Source organism: Triticum dicoccoides, chromosome 2A (genome assembly GCF_002162155.2).
Source record: "Triticum dicoccoides isolate Atlit2015 ecotype Zavitan chromosome 2A, WEW_v2.0, whole genome shotgun sequence".
NCBI lineage: Eukaryota > Viridiplantae > Streptophyta > Magnoliopsida > Poales > Poaceae > Triticum > Triticum dicoccoides.
The window spans coordinates 460,439,587-460,462,371 of NC_041382.1; the positions used below are offsets into that span (position 1 = coordinate 460,439,587).

The 22,785-nt window shown below is 45.2% G+C and overlaps 1 protein-coding gene across 3 annotated transcripts in view; it reads right to left on the reverse strand.

Annotated features, from left to right (window-relative positions):
- Nucleotides 1–4,449: 4,449 nt before the first annotated feature.
- The window catches only part of LOC119354896 (phospholipid-transporting ATPase 2-like), a 34,841-nt gene continuing 16,505 nt past the window's right edge, over nucleotides 4,450–22,785 (reverse strand). For all 3 annotated transcript variants that reach the window (XM_037621664.1, XM_037621662.1, XM_037621663.1), the window contains exons 13-25: nucleotides 22,600–22,764; nucleotides 21,667–21,821; nucleotides 21,491–21,571; nucleotides 21,272–21,392; nucleotides 20,385–20,488; nucleotides 7,330–7,461; nucleotides 6,781–6,934; nucleotides 6,183–6,300; nucleotides 5,913–6,086; nucleotides 5,745–5,796; nucleotides 5,247–5,374; nucleotides 5,019–5,169; nucleotides 4,450–4,930 (exon numbers count right to left, since the gene is read on the reverse strand). In XM_037621664.1, the coding sequence (XP_037477561.1) occupies nucleotides 4,694–4,930; nucleotides 5,019–5,169; nucleotides 5,247–5,374; nucleotides 5,745–5,796; nucleotides 5,913–6,086; nucleotides 6,183–6,300; nucleotides 6,781–6,934; nucleotides 7,330–7,461; nucleotides 20,385–20,488; nucleotides 21,272–21,392; nucleotides 21,491–21,571; nucleotides 21,667–21,821; nucleotides 22,600–22,764 (1,772 nt within the window). In that variant the 3' untranslated portion in view covers nucleotides 4,450–4,693. The remainder of the gene's footprint in view (nucleotides 4,931–5,018; nucleotides 5,170–5,246; nucleotides 5,375–5,744; nucleotides 5,797–5,912; nucleotides 6,087–6,182; nucleotides 6,301–6,780; nucleotides 6,935–7,329; nucleotides 7,462–20,384; nucleotides 20,489–21,271; nucleotides 21,393–21,490; nucleotides 21,572–21,666; nucleotides 21,822–22,599; nucleotides 22,765–22,785) is intronic.

The window sequence follows — 22,785 nt, forward strand, 5'->3', positions numbered from 1 at the left end:
CACACACCCACCCACCCAGCAAAATTAGCGCCGGCAACTCTTCATCTGGCGCAAAAATCGTCTCGGGGGAGGGGTGAGGGGCATAACGGCTAACATGAAGACTGCGGAGTGTGCTCAGATCTCATTGTTGCCTCCAATGGTTAAAGTGGTTAGGATAGTTTCCGATCGAAATTGTTTCTGAATCTGGTTTTATAGGGTATCATAAGAATTTTTTTACATCGAAACACAATTTGATCTGAGTCCAACCGATAGGATGCAGTATATGATATGGTATTACTAATAGGTAATTGCTTCAAAAGAAAATGTGATTGAAGTATGACCAAATTAGAAAGGTTTAAGCATACAAGTCAATTGTTTAATATTGCTACATAAAATAAGTGTTTTAAATTCTTCATTAGCAGATAAGATACATACATTCAGGAGTCTTTAAAATCACTAGCAATGTTGTCAGATATGAGCATTCAAGGTACTTGGCCATCAAATTGGTGCACACAAATGTAGGAACACAGTCGTCTAACCTATCGCTGAGTATTTCATGAGGCGAAGGGGAGTTTAGTAATTCAGGCTCCAGATAACCAATATAAATCTTCATCAGGTTCAGAATGCAACGATATATTATAAACTAAATCCTCTAGCATCACGTATATTTCATCTCTCTCTGGATGATTCCGGTCTTCCACGAGGAATACATGAACTATATCTTTCAGTTCAATCCAACTGCACCCTGGTTCCTTTTTCACATCGAGACTTCTCAATCTTGTTCTTACCTTCACAACATCTTCCCACTTCCCCAATTTAGCATAGATATTAGACATGGCAACATAGGCAGATATATGCTCTGTGCCCATGCAAAGCAACTTCTCAGCAACTTTCTCACCCATCTCCAAGTCCATCGAATACCAGCAGGCAGTGAGTAAGGCTCCCCATACCACTCTATCTGCTGGCACAGGCATTTCAGAGATGAACTTCTCAGCTTCTCTGATACGTCCAGTCCGACCGAGAAGATCGACAGCACAGGTATAATGCTCCACAGTTGGTACTAGTCCATAGCTTTCCATAGAGTGGAAGAACCTCATCCCCTTGTTAACTAAACCAGCACGAGCACTAGCCATAAGGAGGCCCAAAAAAGTGATCTCATTGGGATTGATATGATGCTTCAACATCCTCCCGAATTCTACTATAGCTTCCAGCCATTGACCATTCTGCGCAAGCCCATTGATGAGTGATGTCCAAGAAGCGACATTTGGTGATGCAATGCAACAAAATGCGCTACGTGCATCACTGACACACCCACATTTCAAGTACATATCCACAAGGGCTGTCCCGACATAACTATTGGACTCGAATGGAGTCTTGCAGAGGTGAGCATGAACCATTTTGCCTTGCTCAATAGTTCCAACAGCAGCACAGGCGTGCAATAGAGCAGGGAATGTTGACGGGCTGCATACAATTGGCAATCGACACATGGCCACAAATAGTTTTAGAGCTTCTGAAGGATGATCATTCTGAACGTAACCAGAAATCATAGAATTCCATGTTATCGTGTTTCCTTCATCCTTAATTTGCTCAAATAGCTTCAGTCCATCCTCCAACTTCCCATTCTGTAAAAGAACTGACATCATGGAGTTTAAGGTCACGATATTTCTCCGAGGCATCTTTTCAAACATCCTCTGACAATCATCTAGTCTCCCTTCAATACCATACAGTTTAATCATCAGATTGTAGGAACCCGAATCATGCTTTGGCATCTTCTGGAAAACTATCTTTGCTTCCTCCGTCCTATGCATTGATATAAGCCCCCCAATCAATGCATTGGATGTGATCAAGGACGGCTTTTCCAGGTCGCTGTAAACCAGCAAGGCATCACCAACAGCATCAGAAGTGCAGTAAAGATCCACAAGAGCACTGGTGATTAACTTGTCGGTATCAAACCCGCTTCGAACCAAACAGCTATGAACGGATCTCCCAAAATCCAACGCTCCCATCTTTACGCAGGCCCTCAAAACACTGTCGAAAGTGAATTCATTCGGCCTCACTCCATCATCAGCTAACATCTGAACAAATAACCAAATCGCTCTGCGACAGCACTCGCCCGCTCCTCGTGCATGGCCCGATATAACAGCGGTCCACGCAAACACGTCACGAGGCGCAGGCATCCTCTCGAGAAGACCCAGGGCGTCATCCGGCAGGTTGAACCTCACAAGCGCGACGACCATCGGGCTCCACATTCGCTCATTCCTCGGATGAAGGGACTCGAAGAGCGTGTGAGATGCGCGCAGATCAAAGCACGAGGAGTAGAAGTCGAGCAGAGAAGGCCCCACGACCTCGAAGCTCTCAGACCCGGACTTGACCACCTGGCAGTGCACCTGTGCCCCTACCCGAAGGAGGCGGCCGCGGGCACAGGCGCCAAGCACCGACGCGAAGGTGGCCTCGCTGGGGCTTACCCCCGAGCGGTGCATGCGCGTGGCGGCGTCGAGCGCATCCAGTACGCTCCCGCGCCGCGCGTGGCCTGCGACCATGGCGTTCCAGGTGACCACAGTCCGGCGCGGCATTCCGTCGAACAGCCTGCGCGCGGCCGCGGTGTCGCCGCTACTGAGCAGAGCAGTGAGCCGCATGTTCTGCGTGGTGACGGACGCATCTTCGTCAGGCTGGGTCGACGAGTGCCGCGGTGACAGCCTGCTTGCGGGGGTAGCCGGCGGTCTTGGTCTGCACAAGGCGAAAGGTCTGGACCTCGAGAGCATGCGGTAGTCTCGCTAAGGCTTGGAGGGCGCTGCGTGGTGTCGAGTTAGCCGTGCGGGCGTAACTTCTTCTCTCAAGAAATAAAGAGTATAATTTTCGTCCTCGATCCCACGTAAATGGTCTCTCAACTTTAAAACCCACAAACCTTAGTCCCTCAATTATTGATACCGAATTTTTTCATCACTCGAGTAAATCTGGATGCTTTCATGACATGAATTTTTTTTTGTTTTTGCTGAAGTGCTGACATGATTTTGACTATACATCGCCACATCATCGTCCATCTCACCTTTCTTTTCTAGCCTGCTCCAACTTCATCAGCTAGTTGTCGAGCACAGCGACGTGTCACCTCATGCTTGACTCCCCGGTAGATCTTTTGCCTCTCTTCTTACTCTAACGTGATCGCTAGGACACCACCCATTCCACCCCTGCACCTAGCGCTACGACTCGTGCAATTGAGCAGGAAATCATCCTCGGAGCACATCAGGCCCGTCCGCCGCGCCGGACCTTGCCAATGCCACCAACATAGCCCTCCTCAATTTCTCCTCCTTGCGCCATTCGATTCTAATCATTGTGCGTTTCTTCTTCCCCGAGACTCTCACATTCTCGTCTTGTATAGAGAGAACACGAGTGATGCTTGTTTCACGCCGTCGTCTCTTGTGCACACAACAACCTTGACGAGCCAAATCCCCATGTGCAGGCGTGTAAACCACACAGAAGGAATCAATGCAGGAGGCCCTAAGTCACCGACACCCAAATCGTCTTCTCCGACTCTGCTGACCACCACCACATCATGATCGATCACCTCCTCCAGCAAACTCTGAATCTCCTTGTCGGCTTTCCTAAGGTTGATGTGGTCCTACCGAAGCCCCGTGTGTCCTACCCGAACAGCCCCTCACCCTTGAGCTCACCCATCGTAATCACATCTAAGGAGGCTTACATGCTCTAGGTAAGCCCCCTGTTGGGTATCCCCTCTTCCCAAGCCTCCCAGTGGGTCTAGTTTGATGCCCGCATCACGCCGCCCTTCACTGGAAAGTTTTCACGGTGAAACTTCGGCCATCTCGCGTGCCCATGCTTGCTTCCCCAGCTACGCAACTCTCCCCGTTAACTCCCGCCTTGACCGCCGTGCCCTTGACCGCCGTGCCCACACACTCGCTGGCATTCCTCGATGCTACAAAATGTGACTCAAGTACCCCCGAGGCACCCTGGCACAGTCGGAATCTCAGGGTCTACACACAATTAGAAGACGCCTGATGGGCTTTATGCAAATTTGCACGAGCTTACTCCCTAACCGTTGGATCTTCAGCAGGTGCCCCCGGAGGTTACATAGTCGCTCTTCTAAAATGTGCAATGAAATTAAGTTGATAGACAAGGGCGTGTAAAATGGTCGATAATACAGATCTTCTCTTATGGTTCCATGTCATGTAGAAAAGCCAAAAGAACATGTTATAACAACACATTGTATCTCAACATTATCTCCAACACCCCATCTATCAACGAGTGCAAGGAGTATGTGCCTGTGCGCGATGAGGGCTTGCCAGATCAATGCCAAAAGAAAGTGCGGTTTTCTGAGGCTAGCCGTTTCACCACATCCAGCCCAAAAGGTGCTATTCTTGTCACATGCACCCGGCTCATCATGCAACTTATCTTTCGGAGCAGAAATAACCCTTAAATTTGGACAACAAAAGGGCTACAGAACTGTACAGCTCTCAGTAAGAAAACAGGAACCTCCTGTTACGACTAAGTAAAACTATTTTTCTGATATCACATGTCTAGCTTACTCAATAAAAAAACCCGCATCTCCTGTGAACTGAAACTACCCGAACAAACATTTGATCATAATCCTATTACTGTTAGCTGGTGCAATTTCTTAAGGCCGTCATTGCCTCGCTGCTACAGTAGCTGGTAGGCGCTAGCTGCCAAGGTTGAACTGAACCGCTGATGACCCAACACATCATCATCTGCTAGATGCAGAATCCGAAAGCAAAGGTTGATGGATGGAACTCTTGTTCCTACGCAAGTCAGTTAGTAAATAATCGAGATAGGTCCCAGTCGACGACTCCAAATTCCCCGGGGCTTGGGCATGTCCGTCGGTTTGCTCAATTTGCTGGAGAACATCGATGGCACTAGGTCGGTACACGTTCCTCAAGTATCTAAGAGCCAGCACCGGGCCCATTCCTGCCGCAACAATCAGCTGGGAAAAATATATTTTCACCATACATAACGGTTAGGCCAGTCATAGCTACAAAAAGAGTATATATAACCAACAACAGTAGACTTACGGCCATGGTGATCCAGTATGAAGGTTGATTACACAGATGCCACATGACAGTGTGCATCTGAAGGGTTGGTACCGCACTGAGTATTAAGTTGATCATGTAGAAGGCTACAAAGTTCCCCCATATGAGGGTGATTTGTGGACAAGTAAATGAGCTGAAGACAGAAGACAGAAGACAGTATCAGTGAAGTACGCTATGATGTGCTTGTAGCAACCAACCGTGAGAACTTACTTAGTATCCAGCGTCACCACAAAAGCTTGCAACCAAATGCATCCAGACAGGGCGACCATGGAGAGCTCCTCCATGTCACTTTTCTCATCAGCATATGCGTTGATGGTAATTAGGAAAACAACAAATGCCTGAAACCACAAACGATTAAAATCTCGTTATGGAGATTAGATTTTCATGTGCAGCTAAAGCATAGTGGATGTAAAGGATCATGCATACAGGAAATAAATCAAGACAGAAAAAACATCGACTTCATGTACTAATAGTGCACACGGCATTTGGTTAGCACACTGACTGATAGGTGTATGTGTTATTCACTGTATATTCAGGCCTACTGAAAAATCTCACAAGCTGCTCGTCAGCAAGTGGTTTGTGGTCCACAATAGATTGCATTAACAGAGCCCCAACCAATGCATCCACTACACTTCAATATATTCTTCAAGATACGGAAACCCAGATGAGTACAACATAAAAAGAATGAAAGAGTAATGTTTATTTTACATGGTACAGCGATCGCCCAAACCATTCAGCAAATGTACTGCGATTCAAGAGCCTGGAAACACAATGAAACTACTCATATTAGTCATGCCACAAAACAGCTACATAGCACACTTACAAGAAGCCTCAACAAATAAAAATGAAGGAACAACAAAAAAATTCTATTTGTACCTCCCAGCTTGAGAATAAAGTAAAATCTGGGGATATCGCAGAACTGTTGTTTCAGAGATATCCTTGTCAAAAATTATTGTCATAACCGGAAGACTTGTGTAGAAAACATTGTAGGCCATCAGGCTAATCGAGTTGAAGATACTAGTTCCAGAAAGCCCTGACGAAAAGGAAAAACTAACATAGGACCCAGGTCAGCAGTCCATGTGTAGTGGCTTCCCAGTATAATCAAAGGTACTGCTAATGGAAAGAGCATTAGGAGGCTAGACTCACAGAATCTGTATAAAGCAAATCAACAGTGACTTGTAGAAAGAGTACTGCGAAATAAATGCTGTGCGATTGTATGAATATCGACCATGGACAAGTATCAACCTTCTGAGAAACTTGAACTCTGCAAAACAATTGGAAAACATACATACTTAGACTTAGTAAAAGTACATGGAACTTGGAGGTAAAGTTCAACAAAAGGATAAGGTGGTAGGGATTCTCAGTACAAAGACATGATCCATTGGACATTCTCTTTTTCAGACGACAAAATGATACCAGTTCATATGGATAAACAAAGGTCGAAGATTTACAATCTCTGCCTACACTAGTTTGGAATCTCTATACAGGGTTCAGAAGACTGGATGGTCAAAACCAGAGCCAGACATGGAGTGGGTTTCTAGGACCTGGCTTCAGCTAGAAAGACGATTAAATCAGCCTTCAAAAGTTCTAGACGACCACATAATGTTTAACATTGTGTCCAACTTAAAATAGTGCAAGCATAAGAACACCTCTGAGCTCAACAATACAAAGGCAGCACTGACATACACATTACAAGGTAAATGTAAAATCAGCAAACTGTGTAAAATTAATAAAAGATGCATACTTCCAATGCTATAATCAGCAGCTCTTGCAGCTTGCAGTCCCTCCCTACCACTAATCCCTACTCCAATGTTAGCCTCTTGAATCATTCTTACATCATTACCACCATCACCAATTGCTAGAGTTAAAGAGCCAGAGGATTTCAGGATCCCAACAAGCTGCACAAATGCAAAACAAAGTTAGTTTTTAAGTGACCAGCTAAATAGCAGCAGCGCATGATATGTTATTGAGTAGCATCACGATAACTGCATCAATATTTCAGACTCCTGCTCTCTATCAGGATCTACATTGTCCCTCATTAAGTAATTTATTAACATAAAGTCCAGTAAGTCCAGTTGGATGCCACGGCTCCATTTGCATCGAGGTGGATTACAATTGTATGGGATGTCATTAGTAGAATCACAAAAAATAAATCAAAATTGTAAACGGTCTTGCCCAACATGAGGATCTTTGGTACCAAAGACGACATATGCTCATCCCATTCAGTTTTTTAAAAACCAATTTACATGTCAAAAGGTAAGAAAACTGTTGGTAGAAACAGCCAAAGGGAAACCTGTGCTTTCTGCAAAGGTGTCATCCGACAGCATATTGCTGTTCTTGACATCATGGCCAGCTTAGTGAAAGATTCCAGCGAACGCTTCAGAATTATTTCGAGTGCCCAACCATCCAAAACGAATGCAAGATCCTGCATAAACAGATTTGACATGAAGTACTCCAGTCAACCAAAACAAACTATGAACCCATTCAGTAACAGAGTTTAAGTTTGTTAAATGTGCATAGAGAAACACACCAAAGAATATGATAGCAAATATGATATGATAGTTCAAACTGAATATACAAAACGAAAAAAAATCCTGAAGATTTAACATATACTCCCTCCGTTCCTTTATCTTAAGTGTATTTGCTTTCTCCTGCTTCTAAAGATTTGAGTTGGTGGTGAGTTCACTCACCCATTCACTCTTCCTCCTACCCATGGGACCCACTGAATCTATACCTAATACTAAAAGGATGAAAGGAGGATTGTTTCTTCCCTATTTTTTTCTACATCATCCCCTCCCATACGGTGGTTTTTACGTATGTCATTCCCTCCCTGTAGTATCGAATCCATCACTGCATGGGACCGACCCGGCCACAATCACCCCACCTGTGCCTACATATAACCACACGAACGACAGGATAAGCGATGTTGCCCAAGATATACCTAGCACATCTGTTGTCATCGTCGATGTACGGTAAACCCCACAAGACGTGCGGCTACATATCGTATGATCCCAGCCGCACGCAGGAACACATACATGACGATGGCATCGTCGTTGCCGTGGCTGACCATGCCGACCGCCGACATGCCACCACATGTGGCACGACACCCGCTCCATCCGACTCCCCTGATCCATCCCCTCCTCCCAGATTCGTCAACAATTACTCTCGATCCCCTTCTCCATGCGCTGCTCAACGGGTAGTCACACGAGATGGCATGGAGGCGGCCTGAGGGCTGTCATGATCCTGCACATCTAGGGCGGCGCAAGTTCCTCTATGGATACCATGCAGTGCGGCTCAACCTTGGCCGACGCACTCATCCACGACAAGCGCGGCCCAGGAAGTGCTTGGGCGTAGGGGCAGCAGCCGAGCGGCGGAAGCGGTGCAGGGATTCCGATGTGGACGTGGGAACAAGGACAGGTGCTTCCAGATCAGGTGCGACCTGGTCATTGCAACTTGCAACTCTAAGCACCCCTTACCCGATGGCTTCGGTTTCCCCTTCGGGCATCCAAGCCCAACATATCACGCCATTTCCCGCCCCGCGATCGAGCCGGTGCATGGCTTGTGTTTGGGAAGTTAACGAAGACCCTTCGCCCAACTCCGCAAGTCGGTCAGGGGCTACACCCACCAGGTGCACTATCGTGCCCCCAATATCTACAAAGGACAAGAAAACCGCCCTGTTCATGCTTCGCTCATATCGACATATTTTTAGATGGTTTTTGTGAACCGGATGTCTCCAACAACAAAGATAGGGAGGTCGGACACCTTGCTCACCATGCACGGTTTTCCTCGATTTCCTCCTGACGAGCCCGACAGGTCATGTCATCTCCAACCTCTTCAAGGCGAGCCGGCGCAAGATCATTTTTCCTTCCAAGGATACTCAGGACTCCATCAAGACCTCGCCAAGGATACCAAGACGGCGCATTCAGTTCGACACCGACCCTGATGCAACCGAGCTCATGACGGACTCAGGGGCTACTGACGGTACACAGTACCAGAGGTATCCAACCTCCGAGGAAGTCGGTTGCAAGATCGGCCTCAGGGTGTAGCTATAGCCCAAGCCCCTCGTGCCGAGGAACACTAGATGAAAAATAAATAAAAATCGTATGTCAGATTTGTTTGGCTACTTCCAGATGCTTCCACTCTAGTGTACTATTTCTTTTCTTTTCTTTTCTACCCTACCTACTGTTTTCTAGAGTCTTCTAGTTGTGAGTAGCTATGAGTAGAATGGTGAAACTTAAATAATGTTTTCTAGAGTATTCCAGCTGTAAGTAGAAGTATGTGAAGGCTTCCCAAAGCCTATAAATAGAGGTCCTCACCTCTACTTTGAAACCGAGACTATGTACCCACTACCTATAATAGAACTCGTTGTTCTTATCTAAGATCTTGGAGTAGATCTTGTGCTCTAGGAGTTCTGGATTGAACTCTTGCTGCCATATCGGCCTATATTCTCCTCTAGAGCGATATCTAGCGCAGCACGTTGAAGTTGTTCCTTCAACACTTGTGCTGTACACATTGTAGCAGCAAAGTGGAGTTGCTCCTCCACAACCTTTGTGCTGCTTCAGGTGGCATCAGAGCCTCGTTGACCCATATTAGTTCTTGTTGTCCTCTTCGAGAGCAAGCTGCAGCAAGCAATGGAGCAATTGGAGAAGAGGATCGATGCTGCAGAACAACAAATCAAAGAGCTGCGTGAAGATCTCAATCGGAGATTTGATCAGCTGGTTGAGATGATAAGAAAGGGTGTTCCCCCTGCTACCAATGAAGGAGATTCATCTAAAGAAGAAGAATATGTTTATCAAAGAAGGAGAGGTAATCTTGGAGCAAGACCGCCACAACAACGTGCTGTTCAACGTGCTTCAATAAGGCCAATTTATGTTGAAACTTCTGAAGGTGAAGAATATGATGAAGCCCTTGAAGAAGCTGATCTCTATGCATATCGAAGAGTACCCAACCCTACATATGCAAGGGATACATACAAGGTGAAAGCTGAGATCCCAACTTTTAATGGAAATGTTGATATTGAAGGGTGCCCAGATTAGTTATATGAAGTGGAGACTTTCTTTGAGGTCATGGAGGTTCCGGAAGATCGGAGAGTCCCTTTGGTCGCATACAAGCTGAAAGGAGGAGCCGGTGCATGGTGGCATCGCGTTCAAGAAGAGCGCAGGCTGAGAGGAGAACCTCGTGTGAGAACTTGGCGGCAAATGAAAAGCCTTTTGAAAGGGAGATTTTTACCCGCTGATTATGACCAGATCCTATTTATCCAATTCCAAAATTGTGCTCAAGGAAATAGGACTGTCTCAGATTACACGGAGGAGTTTCTAAGGCTACAAGTGAGGTGCAGCCTTGCTGAAACTGAAGATCAACAAGTTGCAAGGTACATCAATGGTCTCAATGATGCTATTCAAGATCGATTGATGATGCAACAAATCTGGTCCATTGATCAAGCACAAGCTCTAGCCTTAAAGGCCGAGAGGTTTGTGAGGACAAGAAAGACAAATAAGGCTCCATATCCTCCATATCCTCATACCGAAGGCTCGTCTAGGGATCACACTAATAGTGGAAGAAAAGACCACTCCACCAAAGGCAAAACAACCAATCCCGAAGCAAACTAGAGGCAAGGGTAAGTCCAATGAAGGCCCAAAATGCCATAAATGTGGTGAAGAGGGACACATATCCAGCAGTTGCCCACTAAGGAAATTTGTTAGCACAACTATCCATGAAGGTGAAGGCGACGAGGAAGAATACGAATCTGAAGATGTAGAGGGACAAGAGGTTTGTCAAGAAGAAGGTGAAGAGGTGGTATGTGTGATTCAGTGTCTCCTATGTTCCACACCACAACCTGACAGCACACAACGGAAGAAAATATTTGAGAGCAAATGCACGGTGAATGATAAGGTATGCAAATTAGTGATTGATAGTTGTAGTTGCGAGAATCTTATCTCCCAGAAGTTGGTGAACCATTTAAAGCTTGAAACCCATGATCATCCAAATCCCTACACTACTGGATGGATCAAGAAAGGAGTGAATATGAGGATCACCAAACAATGCAACCTGCCACTTTCTTTGAGCAAGCATTATTGCTCAAATGTGTTGTGTGATGTAGTTGATATGGACGCCAGCCATGTTCTTCTTGGGAGACCTTGGCAGTTTGATGTGGATACTACACACAAGGGTAGGAAAAATTCTTACTCTTTCATTTGGAACAAGAGAAAGATCATTATTCTACCAAATAAAACTGATGGTAATATCTCTAAGGAAGAGGGGGAAAGTATGTTAACTATCTCCCACACCTCTAATGAGTTTATGGAAGACTTGAAGGAGGCAGATTTGTGTGCTGCACTTATAGTAAAAGGAGAAGAGCGCCCGGTTGTTGAAATTCCAGCAAAGGTACGTGGCTTATTAGCAGAATTTTATAACATACTAGGATAGCCACAAGGCCTGCCACCGATGAGAGGAATTCAACATAGAATTGACTTAATTCCGGGAGCAAATTTTCCTAATCTTCCACACTATCGAATGACCCAAAAGAACATGATATATTGAAGGAGAAAGTGGAGAAATTGCTGCAAAAGGGGCACATTCGAGAAAGTATTAGCCCATGTGTTGTACAAGCCCTGCTCGCACCAAAGAAAGATGGATTTTGGCGCATATGTACGGACAGTAGAGCCATTAACAAGATCACTGTAAGGTATAGATTCCCTATTCCCTGTCTGGATGATATGTTGGATCAGCTTAGTGGAGCAAGAGTGTTCACAAAGCTGGATTTAAGAAGTGGATATCATCAAATCCATATCAGATCCGGGGATGAATGGAAAACCGCCTTCAAGACAAAGGAAGGATTGTTTGAATGGCTAATCATGCCATTTAGACTTTCAAATGCACCAAGTACCTTTATGCACTTGATGAATCAAGTCCTTCGACCCATCTTATCCCACTTCGTTGTGGTTCATTTCGATGACATCTTGATCTATAGCAAGGATGAGGCTGAACTTCCAGGCATAGATCAAATAAAGGAGTTGTATGAGGATGACGAAGACTTTGGCCATGTTTGGGTGAAGCACACAAGGGGCCAACCATTAGGTGATGACTATTTGATGCAAGATGGCTATCTCTTCAAAAATGATCGTTTGTGCATTCCAAGAAGTTCTCTATGTGACAAACTAGTTAGAAAGCTCCATTCAGGTGATCTTAGTGGCCATGTTGGAAGGGACAAGACTATTGCTAACCTGGAAGCCCGCTACTTTTGGCCATAACTAAAGAGAGATGCTAAGAAGTTTGTTCAGCGATGCCTATATGTCAAACCTGCAAAGGCCAAGTCCAGTACACAAGGTTATACATGCCTTTGTTCGTGTTGCTCCATGGGAGGACATCTCTATGGACTTCGTCTTGGGCTTGCCAAGAACAAGACGAGGAAGTGATGTTGTATTTGTGGTCGTGGATAGAATCTCTAAGATGGCTCATTTCATCCCATGCCGCAAGACAACGGATGCTCATCATGTGGCAAATCTGTTCTTTCGAGAAGTGGTCAGACTTCATGGAGTACCAAGGTCCATCGTCTCAGACCGTGATAGCAAGTTTCTTGCTGCATTTTGGCTCACTTTGTGGAAGCAATTCAACACTGAATTGAAGTTTTCTAGCACTGCTCATCCACAAACAGATGGACAAACGGAAGTGGTGAACAAGTTTTTGGGTAATCTGATCCTTTGCACTTGTGGAGAAAGAAAGGGACAATGGGATTTGGCTTTATCTCTTGCAGAGTTCTCCTACAATAACTCCAAGCATAGATCCACAGGAAGGAGCCCTTTTTCCATTGTCTACACTAATGTTCCAACACATGTGGTGAACCTGGAGAAGCTACCATCAAAGGGAAACTCAAAATCAGCATTGTCTTTTGCTGATAATTACATTGAGCTATTTGAAGAGATTCGTGGTGCTTTGGAAGCACAAAATCAGAAATATAAACAACTTGCTGATTGGAATAGGAGGCCAAAATCATTTCAAGTTGGTAATAGGTGATGGTCTACATCCGAAAAGAGAGGCTGCCTTTAGGTGTTAAGGGGAAGCTTAGGCAGCGAAGGTATGGACCCTTCTCTATCATGAGGAAGATAAATGATAATGCTTATGTGATAGATCTTCCAAGCGACATGGGCATATCCAACACATTCAATGTTGCGGACTTGACTCTACCATCCAGAAGAAGCGCTCTATGAAGATAACTCGAGGGCGAGTTCCAAACAACTAGGGGAGAATGACGAGGAACACTAGATGAAAAAAAAATCGTATGTCCGATTTGTTTTGCTACTTCTAGATGCTTCCACTCTAGTGTACTATTTCTTTTCTTTTCTTTTCTACCCTACCTACTGTTTTCTAGAGTCTTCTAGTTGTGAGTAGCCATGAGTAGAATGGTGAAACTTAAATAATGTTTTCTAGAGTATTCCAGCTATAAGTAGAAGTATGTGAAGGCTTCGCAAAGCCTATAAATAGAGGCCCTCGCCTCTACTTTGAAACCGAGAATATGTACCCACTACCTATAATAGAACTTGTTGTTCTTATCTAAGATCTTGGAGTAGATCTTGTGCTCTAGGAGTTCTGGATTGAACTCTTGCTGCCATATCGGCCTACATTCGCCTCTAGAGCGATATCTAGCGCAGCACGTTGAAGTTGTTCCTTCAACACTTGTGCTGTACACATTGTAGCAGCAAAGTGGAGTTGCTCCTCCGCAACCTTTGTGCTGCTTCACCTCGCCCTGCCAGCAGGCCTCCCAAGAAGACCGGCCCACCAAGCCGACTGTTGGCCCACCAGGGGCGACCTTAACTTGTACTCCAACATACATGTATCAGTAGATCTGATGGGACTCTACTATGTAAACCGACTTGGGCTCATGTAACCCTACCCCTCGTTCACCTATATAAGGGGAGGTAGGGGCCTCCCAAGTCGGCATCCAATCTATGCCAAGATCTCTCATACGAGACACCAATCAATACAATCAGACATGCCGGATGTAGGGTATTACCTCCACCGCGAGGACCTGAACCTGGGTAAAATCGTTCATCTCATGTGCACCCCATTCTAATCCATTCTGATCCTCTATGCGTACTCCGCCCCATGAGCAACCCTATCATGGGATTTGCCTGTATTATGCACCGACAGCCACGGTTTTGACCCTCTTCCACACCATCAGACGCCGATTGCATCAACCTCATCTTCCCCCATGTCCTCCACGGATGACCTACCAGCAAAGGCGGTTACTAGAGCCAGCTGTGTCGCCCGACGCGGCACCTCTAGGGTCTGGTCACTGCCAGGAGTTGCAAATCCGCTAGCCTCCCCTACCGCCCCTTCTTAGGTCCACGTGGAGCCACCACCGGAACATGGTCGTTGGCAACGCACCCGCACTGATGGCGCTGCCCAAGGTTTCCTTCCTGTCGATCTTGCCGGCGGCCGTGGGCGTGGTGAGGATCCACTGCAGCTTCAATTCCGCGGCCGAGACAGTGACCACGTCGAAGACTATATCGTTGGATTGTAGGCTGCATGAGAATTGGGTGTCCCGGCGCTTGGGGTTTCCCTTGGCGGGGCCACGATCTCTGACAACAACAACAAAGCCTTTAATCTCAAACAAGTTAGGTTAGGCTAGAGGTGAAACCCATAAGATCTCGCAACCAACTCATGGTTCTTGCACATGGATAGCAAACTTCCACGCACCCCTATCCACTGCTAGTTCTTTGGTGATACTCCAATCCTTCAGATCTCTCTTTACGGACTCCTCCCATGTCAAGTTCGGTCTACCCCGACCTCTCTTGACATTATCAGCACGCTTTAGCCGTCCGCTATACACTGGAGCTTTTGGAGGCATGCGCTGAATATACCCAAACCATCTCAGACGATGTTGGACAAGCTTCTCTTCAATCGGTGCTACCCCAACTCTATCGGCCACAGTCTCTGCCCGGGACACAACAGGCTACACGGAAATGCAAGGTCACTGGGGGGTTTCAGTGAGAGAGGAGCTCGCTGGCAGCCGAGGGGTGCTCAATGGAGATGAGTGGGCGTCATGCAGGGAGTGGAGGGTTACTACTTGCTCTCGATTTGCAGAAGAGAGATATATTGAGGAGGAAACTGCCATGTTGCAGGCTGCTAGATTTGTAGAAGAGAGATATAGAGAGGAGGAAACTGCCATGCTGCGGGCTGCTTGCTATCGCACCAGCTGCTGCTGCAGGCTATATGGCTTAAGAGAGGAAGTGAGATAAGTTCTTCTGGAGAGAAATATTGCTGCTTTAGGCAGCTGCAGCTTGTTCAGTGCTGCTATATGTTGCTGCTGTATGCTAGATGTTGAGAGGAGAGACTGGCTGATTTACGTCGTTTCACTGATTTTTGCACATGTAAGGTGAGCTGTGGTTCATTTCTTCCTTCTATTTGACTCTTTTCATTTGTTCATTCCATATATGTCAGTTGTAAATAAGTTCAGAGACAGTTGTTGCTGAAGAAAATCAGAGAAGTAGGGATGAACACCATCTATCGGAAGCAGATTAGGTGGGTTTTGTTTTGTTTGTTCCTAACTGTGGCTCAGTTCGCATGTGTGGGATGATTCAGTTCAGTTTGTTTTAGTTCTACAGTTCACTATGATGAGCTCAGCTGTAGTTGTGTTTTCAGAATAGATTTGGTGAGGTATAATTGTAAAAATAGCTTCGGCACCTTGCAGTACCATGGAGTTTCTTTAACGTTGATTGATGCCATGATTCCTATGTTTCGGGAGGGAACACTAGCAGGGAGGTTGAGATCGAAATGCTAGAAGAAATTGTGCTGGGTGAAGCAACCACTGGAGCAAATATCAAAGGTATGGCAATTTTTACAACCTAATTTTACACGTGTGAATATTCTTTTAATATAGTGTCAAAAATCAGCAGGAAGCGAGGGAGGAAAATCATGCCCGACAATGTAGACAATTGTTTTTTACCTCTTCTTTTTTGCAGATCGAGACGAATTGGAAGCCACGAGCAAAACAAAGAGAACGCCGGGCAGCCGATGGGAGGTGGCGCACGAACACCAGGAGGCAGCAGCCGGAGGGGGCGAGCTGGAGGGAGGCAGACGGCACCCTAGGGCGGAGCCGGCGGTGGACGGGGCGGAGCGGGCGGCGGGCGAGGCGAAGATGACAGACAAGCGAGCGAGCCTCGGAGCTGCCTGGTGGCCGGCACGTGCAGCTGACTGTTTGGCATCGGCCGGCGCAAGCCTCGGCGCTTGATTGCGGTGAGGACTACTCAGTGGTCATCGATGGCGGAGTCAGAATCGCTCTCGCGGAGGAGTGATGACGCGACGCCGGGCTGCAACCTCGACAGCGCTTTTCTCCTTGGTGGCGTGTGGGTTGCCAGGTCGCCCTGTATGCCTTGTTTTTGGGGGTGTGATGCGACGGTTTTTGCCCGGTTTTCCGCTAATTAACTGGGCAATTCTCTTCGATCTTTTTTAATAAATCGGGCCCTAAGGGACCGTGTTTCAAAAAGTAGGACATGGATAGAATGATGATCTGATATGCAACAAGCAAACACATCATTAGTGTTTTGGCTTACCTTGCAAAGTAGAACAATGCTATGTATAGTAGCATTAGCAGAAATGTCCATTAATACATACGATAAGAAAATAAATAACCAGTTGTTTCTTGTGTAACTTTAGAAGATCTTGATTGGATCTTTTGAATAACCGAACGAGGATAAACTATTTTTGGCTCTACTTTCATGTTGTTCCGTAGCGTAGCATCTGCATCTAACTAGTTTCGTACTCCCTCCGATCCAAAAAAAGTGAACTAAAACCACGACACTTTTTTGGATCGGAGGGGGTACTAAAATTCCACAATGTAAGGTGCATTTGTTGTAATCCCACATAATCCTGTTTTGACCCCTCCACCACATACATGGAAATCTCACGTCCTCATGTTAAAATCAAACAACCTCCCTAACAGGAGCCAACCTCCCAATGAATTGGTTGAAAAATAAACTCCCAATCGATTGGTTTGCATGCGCTGCTCATTCCTTGGGATATGTCGTTGCATGGGCCATGCAAGGCGAGTGGGCGATCTGCACGCGCCCTCAAATCACTGGATGATGTCCACTTAATTGATACTAGCAAAAGGGCTCGTGCGTTGCAACGGAAAAAAAATATGACACGTGGTTCAAGATTTTAGCAATCCAAGCACTGACTTGCATATGTCTAGTTCATTCAAGCACTGGCTCTTCTGCCATGACCTCTAAGCTCATCCTCGCTTCCCTGTGAAGTCGAGAGAGTATCCATATCGGCATATATGCCAGATTATTGCTACACCTCACCTTTAGTCTTTTTATTTTTGAAGAGGCTTGTTGATTGTCTATTCGGGGACATATATAAATTGATGGGATCATATGTAAATTTGTGAGGTGGTACTATTTTTGTTTGGAGTAGATGATACTTCTAATTAATAAAGAATTTTTTTATGGTACCGAAAGCTGGCCAATGACCCAATAAAGAGAATAGTAAAATGGATGTGGCTGAATCATCTTCTAAAAAAGGGATGTGGCTGAATCATAGGCAGCCTGTGGCAGTGAAATAAAAGGCCGCTTTCCCTAAAAAAGTGAAATAAAAAACATTCCTTCTAAAAAAAGGGAGCATGTGCTCGCTGCAGCCAGCAGTCGCCGCTCCTAGCGCACGCACGCATGTAATGAGCCCAAGCGAGGAGAGGCCGAGCTCTTTCCCGGCATGCCATCTCCGCCGCCTTCCTCTCGGCTCCAGCCGGCGAGCCCAAATGTCCGCTATAACCTCGCGTCACCGCCCTTCTCTATGCCTTCTCCCTTCCCTTCCTCCCTCTCCATGGTCCTCTTCTTCTCCCGTCTCTCTCCTCCCTCATCTCTCTCTCCTCCCTGTTGTTCATGTACAATGAAGCGATTTGATGGGTAAAGAAGTGTGTCTCTATCAATTGGAGAAAAATTCTTTGTTATTTGATCGGTGATTGATGTAAAAAATAATCCTATTCGGTGTGTGCTCTCCCGTGTCCTGCCCGCTCGGGTGCCCATTGCATTTGCATCTGGCTGTAGACAGCGATTCGCTGTCTGTCCTCCGATACTATCTTCTTAGCCGCCCTCATCCTCGTCTCTCCCCCCATGCATTTTCTCCCCACACTCTCGATTCTCTCTTCCTTCTCTCCCCTTCCCCCTGTCCAGCGGGGAACTACTGCCGTGCGCAGCACTCCCAGTCCCGCCTCAACGGTCGCCACTGCTTCAAGGCCTTCCCCGTAGGCTCTCGTTCCAGATCGGATTGGATCGAGGCCACCACCGAGCCTCCCGAGCGCCTCCACCTACACCTAGCTCCAGCGCCCTTCTTCCTCCACCATTTTTCTTTTTCGGTTGGCCATGAGCCAGCCAGCAGGGGAGCCTAGCCGCTGCCTTCCAGGTCGCCGGAAGCCGGCGCCCGTCCCGTCCTCCCCCCCTGCGACCGATGCCGACAGAGCTGCCATCGACATTTTTTTATTTCTGGAAGAACTAAATACTCTAGATAACAACCTTGTAATCATGATACATGATTTTTATATCGCAAAAATCTCATCAAATTTGTATTTAAATTTACATGGATACAAAAGACAAATCGTGTTGAGGACTACAAAAAATAAAAGGATTTGACAATTGAAACTTTATTACTATCTTTTACCTGGGAGCTCTTCCACTTGTGTGACATATTATCACTGTGAATACTGTGAGAAGAAAAGGTTAATAACGTCGCACATGCATGGTTCGTTCAGCAATACCACGTAATCGCTCCTTCCTACTCGTGATGCCTCGTCATGGCTCCAGTTCCTCCAGTAAACCCGCTCGCGATCTCACCTGAGATGGCGGCTCTGCTGACGCTGGGGCACATGCTTTTCATCTGGGCGATCTTTCCGCCTTCCATCTCCACGTGCACGCTCCTTGTTGATCTAGAACCACTCCCACTTGAGAGACAGCTGCTGCCACTGGTACTCATGGTGCTCATACGCCACCTGCTACTCGTCTAGCTGCACCACATGCCGGCGCATCCACTGTCACACGAGCTCCGGTTCGCGGCCTGTCGACGGTGGCCGCAGTAGCTTCACAACCAATGGCCCCTCTTTTCCCACCTGTGATCTCCTCGAGCACGCGTGTCCCATCGTCCTCTTTCTCTTTGCATGCTGCCATCGTGCTTCTGACGCTTTCATGCTCCTTGTGGCAGCTGTTGTGTTTGCGGTAGAGATTGTTGTCTGAGCCGATGGCGCCCACAATCTCATCGGAGCCGGTGGAGCTGCAGCAGGAGCGGAGGAGCTTCTTGGCTTCTTGCTGCTCGATGACAATGATGACAAAGAGCGCGCAGACATAGTCTCGCCAAGGGATGGCAGTCTGCAGCGAGCTGCGAGATTTGGCGTCGATGTAAACCTTTGGAACAGGTTATTATCGCTGAGAGCAAGGTGCGCCAGGGTCGCCCTACCTCTGGCAGGAGATCCTACACTTTTTTGTCAGGATGATTGCCTTCTTCCATAGCCGGCTCAGGGGCATCTTGTCTGCATGCTGATCGGGTTCTTTCCCAATCTGATGCAGATGTGCAGCTTGTCCGATGCTTTATTTGTGGCTTCCTTGTAGAATCAGATTGAAGTTTATTTCCTGCCATGTCTATCTATGCGCTTCCTTGTAGAACTGTATAGAAGTTTATTTCCTTCCATATTTTAATCTACATGTACGTGCTACAATCAAACTCCTCTAGTCTTGTTTAAAAAAAAAACCTCCTATAGCCTCGCACGCTCATATCCTTTTGACGTATATATACCTTTTTATGTTTCTTTGGTCGTACGTGTGCACATATATTATGCAACGTGACCTAGCTCTAGACAGCCAAAATTTAGTACCACCTCACGTATATGTGTTAAATTCGAACTGAAAGCGTAAATTCACGGGAAGAAGCATATTGTGACGGTGAACCCAATGAGTCAATCCATGCTTTATTATTATATATATATATAATATATATATATATATAATATATATATATATATAATATATATATATAATATATATATATATATATTATAGGGAAAGATACCTGCTGCTAACCACCAAACTAATCGAGGGTAATTTTGTCTGAAATGCTCCATAATTCTGTTCTCATTGTGCCAAAAATAATACAGCTCAGATAAAGGAACGGGGGGGAGTATGACCTAAAGGCATTGCAGCTAATGTAACGTATTGTCTGAGCATCTAATGTTTTGACGTAAGACTAATGTCATTTTCTCATGTATACCATTTCTGCTATAAAAATGGGGTACAGAAGATATTTGCCACATATAAGATTTGATACTACCCGTGTAAGGTACAATATGGAATCCAGAAAAAATACCTTTCTTTCCGACGCAGTCTTCATAATTATCAATGCCCTCTCTAAGCTCTGTAATATGTCATCTTCAGTTTTTCCATTGATGGACAACAATTGACCTTTGGACTCTGCAGGAGATACAAGAGCTGCAGTGATAATTTTGGCAACAGATTGATGGATACAAGGTAGTGTTGTCTTATGATCAATGATCTGCAGTACTGACCACATGGTAAAGTATAAATTTATTTTATAAATTAGGTGATTACCAGAGGGTGCAGAAGAAAGAAAATAGCTTAATGGCAAAATTGTGTTCTTGAGATGCTTTTCCTGTTTATACCACAAACGCATTCCTGTCTATACCACAAATGAGTGTAATATTGGCAATATGGTTGTGCAAAGGCTATTGAGGATTTGGGCCCTCTGGAACAGTCATGCAATAAATGTCCTACACCTACTCTAAATCTGTTTTAATGTGTGGTTTTTGTTTCTGAGATGCCTGCAGTAAGTTGCCATTTTAATACATAATTCTGTTTTGACAAATACAACTTCTCAGTCTGGTGGTACAAATAGGATGATCATTTTGTGACAGTTAGCTGTCCATGAACTCCTAGTAACCATCGTCGTAACTTAGAACCAACCACACCACGCTTATTGGCAAGAACGAACTAACATCTTATACTGGAAAGAGATTAAGATGGTAGGCGAACCACGCAAGAACTTTCAATGCTTGAACAGATGAGTGAAATACTAGTAACTAGTAAAAGTAACCAACCGATAAAAGCACCAATGAAATAATAAAAGATGAAAGAGGCTTGGTGGATTATTCCTCCTGCTCTAAGACAATTCATCGCAACAGGACAAGTGTCACAGAACATTTGCCAGATAATCTACTTCTAGTGATAATACAGTACCAGGTGTTATGAGGTTACAGAGAAGTCCAATCTGGATTGCTGTAGTTTGCTTATCACCAGTTAGCATCCACACATTGATTCCAGCCTTCCTTAGCAATTTAATAGTTTCAGGCACACCATCCTGCCAGGTCACAACAATCTATGAGAAGGAGAACGGCAAGCATGCAATTGCACAAGTAATTCCACTGATTATTAGAAAAAACAATTAACAAATAATACCTGGAGACGGTCCTCTATGGCGGTGATACCAAGAATGTGAATACCTTGCTCTAAGCTGTTACAGACTTCGGCAATTTTATGCTGTATATTATGAAGCTCGTAATATACCTCAAAAATATAAAAAGCTACAAACCTAAGTGGACCATTATGAACTGGTAAGGTCGGGAGTGATTTACCTCCCTGTTGTCCAGTGAGCAGCTAACATCTTGAAATTTTTTGGACCATTCTTTATATTCATCTTCTCCTAAGTCACGGCATCCCAAACATAATGTTCGCAGACCCAAATGAGAATACATTTCTACTGCCTCAAGATAGGTCTTTGTTTGTTGTCCTGTCATTTATGTGCTAGAAAATTGATTGTCTTGTATAACAAAAGCCAGGTGTTTAATCATTTGATGCATTCCCTCAAATACCATGCTTTATTGCTATGCAAACTTTTTTGGTATCAATTGGTGCCCAAGCCATATGTTCATTGAAGGAGTGAACCCAAATGGGTGATTGCATAGCATATATTGACATGTTTATTATAAAATAGAGTAGACACACACGGTTTCATCGAAGAAAAAACACACAGAGTAGAAAAGCCCAAAAACCTCTGCCTCCTGCTTCAAGTTAAAACTGGACACAACTTAATAAAAAAATCCATCAAGGAAGACAACTTGGTGCCAAAAGAAGAAAGAAATGCCCAACAGTGCTATCATCGATCATCATGCTCACCACATGGTTGATCAGGAACACCGCAATGCTTACGTCTTCAACGCTGAGATGCCTAATGTTCGGATGCTAAACCAACACGAAGCTTCAGGTTGTGCTCCAGTCAATCACATGATAGACATATTTTCCCAGGAGTGGACTAGTCATACGCTTGTAAGTATTAAATTTTCTATCTAGCAATGCATCGAGAACACAAAGTTTTGCTTTTTCTGAAGAAACAAAGTTCTGAGAGGCACTTTAATCTAGCAGGAAACAGGTTTGGAAGTAGCCCAAACTTCAGTGCTAGCCTTCGTACAATTAAACAAACAAATGAAGGCATGCAAGAGTGTATGAAAATTTGAAGTATAATAGAGGAAATACAATATTTGGGAGATTCGTACTGATAAACCATGTACCTGGACAAGAACGTGGGAAAATAGCTTCATCAGCACCTTTAGAGAGAAGAAGAAACTTCCCACTCTTGACCTCCTTTACCACAATAGACATTCTTTTGCGATCAGAAGTGAACTCCAAAACATCCAATACCTCATAACAAAATTTAGAACCATTGAAACAAATCTCTGCAGAATATCAGATGAAAA